Here is a 2,829-nt window from a genome sequence, read left to right on the forward strand (position 1 = left end):
AAGTTAGGAGACTTGACCAAAGCGCTTTACACTACATTCATTCACCCATTCACACACACACTCACACACTGATGGTGGTACGCAAATGAGCGCTCTTCAAGAAGCTCCCAGAAGTTCTGCAGACCCCTGTAGTTCTGTTTATGTCGACTAACATGTCTGTAAAGAAGCCAGATGAAACTTCTGGTCTTCATGATCAGTGTATTTAAACTCATGGTTTTTGGTTATCTTTCTTCAATAATGGTCATTATTTTGCTCCTATCTTGTTTAGAGCTGTTAATTTTTCTGAACATGTCTTTCAGTCTTGTACCGAATGTTGCACTATTCAGAGTTTTAAGGTTTTTTTCTTCTCACTGATAATTTTATATGTTATTCGGGAATGATGCTCCGAGTTTAACCTTTGTTTTCTATTTTACAAACTAAACACCTTTCAGTAATGTTATAGTGTAAAAATATACTATGCGAGGCACTAAATGAGGGCTTGTCTGGTTTCCTCTTTCTGAACTTCTCCCCCCCCCCTAAATTCTAAGTTCAGTGAAATGATTGACAATGTATTTGCCTTCTTTCAAATGTGTCCTTTTTGATTATTTTTGATGTTTTCTTCCAAATGTTCTTCAAAAGAAAGTATGAAATATTAAATCTCAAATGAATGGATATAGGGTTTACAGCCAAGTTATTGTGTTCAAATTGATCTTTCCATTTCTTATGGTAAACAAGATCAATGAAAAGGAACATGGTGACTAAAGAGGAAACTAATTGAAAAAGCACTTCTAACAGACTGAACACAGTCCATGCCAAAGCACAGGTGTGACAGCAGGAACTGTCTGACCTTACTCTGACGAACACAATACATCATTAAAATGATTTGTGTGATCTGAGCTCTAAAGGGAAACATCTACTCCTCTGTGTACTTTCCAGGACCTGGTATAGATTGAGAGGTCACACGGCCGATGCGAAGTCACCTAACAAACATAAACCCTATTTCTCTGAAAGATTGGACCTTGTGTTTGCACATGGGACCAGAGTGGTCTTCCCCCTGTCTTCAATGGATGCTTTGAAAGTACACAAATAAAAACTCTTTCTAAATTCTTACTTTGTTGTACAGCTACCTTGGATTTTTCTTAAAGATTTTTCATGGAAGATGATTTTTGAAATAAATATCTAGTTCTTAATGTTGGTTAGGGCTTAAAATCAAGGTTTGAATTGCATCAAAATTAATTTGGAAATTTCAAACAAAAGAGAAAAACACTATATGGAATGGTGGAAACTTACAAGGAATCTAGATATTAATATAGACTGTATAAAAGACACTTTACCTTTGTTCTCGCTGACATTAAATTCACTAAAACATTTCTTGTTTTAGGTCAGCTGGGTATTATTTTCTATTATCAAGAGTTTAAATAAAATGATGTCCTTTTCTAAGCTAATCTTAATTTTTTTTAAAGTTTTTGAGGCACACCCTGCGGCTTTGCAAAGCATCATGAAATAATGTGCCAAAATATTAGGGATTTGTAATCTGGTTCACCCTGGGGTATAATTACCAGACGACTGAAGCAGTGGCGGTTGGCCAATAGAGGGCGCCCTACTAACCCATTGACCTTGATTAAAGGGCCGAGCTGTGAAGGTGAACACCAAATGAGTAATTAGCGGTAAAGGTTTGAATTCCATAAAAGTTTTAAGAAATCTTTTGAAAGATTAACATTTATGGTTTTCCGAACGTAGGAAGAGGTTTATTGAAGTTAATGCCTGACTGTGGCGAAAAAATACTTTTACTATAGGTATGTTTCCTTCAGCAATCTGCAAAAAAGGTTTTATGCTGAGGTTACTGTTCTACTTTACTGGAGGGGTTCTTCTATACCATCAAGTGAAAAGCAAAAACACTGATCCTGCAAATGATATCCTGCAGCGGCTGATTGCTGATTACATCATGTTCTGGTTAGAAATTTGGGATTTTGTTCCTTCCTCACTCAGTAGGTTGGTTTAAACATTTTGGCCTTTCAGTCTTTCATCTTGAAGGTCATTTTATTCAGCATGGCTCATTTACTTTGGTTTCAAGTAGCTTTTTAAAGAGCATTGAGGGTTTATACTGGCTTCCTATTTAAAATAAAACCCTGTCCTATAAACAGATTGAGTGAAAAACATCACTCTCAGCATGATTAGCTTGGTTAAATGATCTTTGACTTGTTAGTCTGCAATTTTATTTAAATAACAGCATATTCTGTGGCATGGTTTAAAGTTTTTAAGAAAAAATAATAAAAAAAATGAACTCAACGATCCTTCATAAAACCAGTGGTAATAGGATTATGTTTCCGTACCTTCATCTGGATGTGCTGTGCCTTCCAGTCTGGACGGAGTTTCCTCACAAGGTTTAAGATTCCCTCCCTGGGTTCTTGCTCATCAATGGTAATGTCTACATGGAGAAGTTGATCCCGAGAACATCCAAGTTCTTGATCCATGTTAAATAGAGTAAACAATACCCTCAGAACCTGCTTCAGAACTTTGCGGAAAGGTGTTGAGACTCAACACCTGCTTAAAGGTTTATTTGAGGCCAGATTGGATATAATCTTTTCTTCCAGTAGAGATTAAATAAACCCAGCATTGACCTCCTCTGTACGGTTAAGAGGCCGATTTGCTGCACCTAGAAGTCAGTGAAATTGTTCATTTGTATGACTCAGCAGCTGGGGCCAATGTTCCTGTGGTCATCTTCAGCCCCTCCACTGGAGTTTACTTATTAACTACCTGTGGATCAAGTTTGGCAGCAGGAGAAGAGCTGGATAGGACCAGAATTTAAAAGACAAAAAAGTTACTTTTAAAAACTTGGAAGGTAGTCAG

The 2,829-nt window shown here is 36.9% G+C and overlaps 1 protein-coding gene across 1 annotated transcript in view; it reads right to left on the reverse strand.

Moving 5' to 3' along the window:
• LOC107090886 (ethanolamine kinase 1-like) overlaps positions 1-2,592 on the reverse strand; it is a 49,025-nt gene extending 46,433 nt beyond the window's left edge. The window contains exon 1 of the mRNA XM_015384496.1: positions 2,313-2,592. Coding sequence (XP_015239982.1) covers positions 2,313-2,453 — 141 coding nt within the window. The 5' untranslated portion in view covers positions 2,454-2,592. The remainder of the gene's footprint in view (positions 1-2,312) is intronic.
• Positions 2,593-2,829: the final 237 nt, after the last annotated feature.

This window comes from Cyprinodon variegatus, unplaced genomic scaffold (assembly GCF_000732505.1).
Source record: "Cyprinodon variegatus isolate N-32 unplaced genomic scaffold, C_variegatus-1.0 Scaffold314, whole genome shotgun sequence".
NCBI lineage: Eukaryota > Metazoa > Chordata > Actinopteri > Cyprinodontiformes > Cyprinodontidae > Cyprinodon > Cyprinodon variegatus.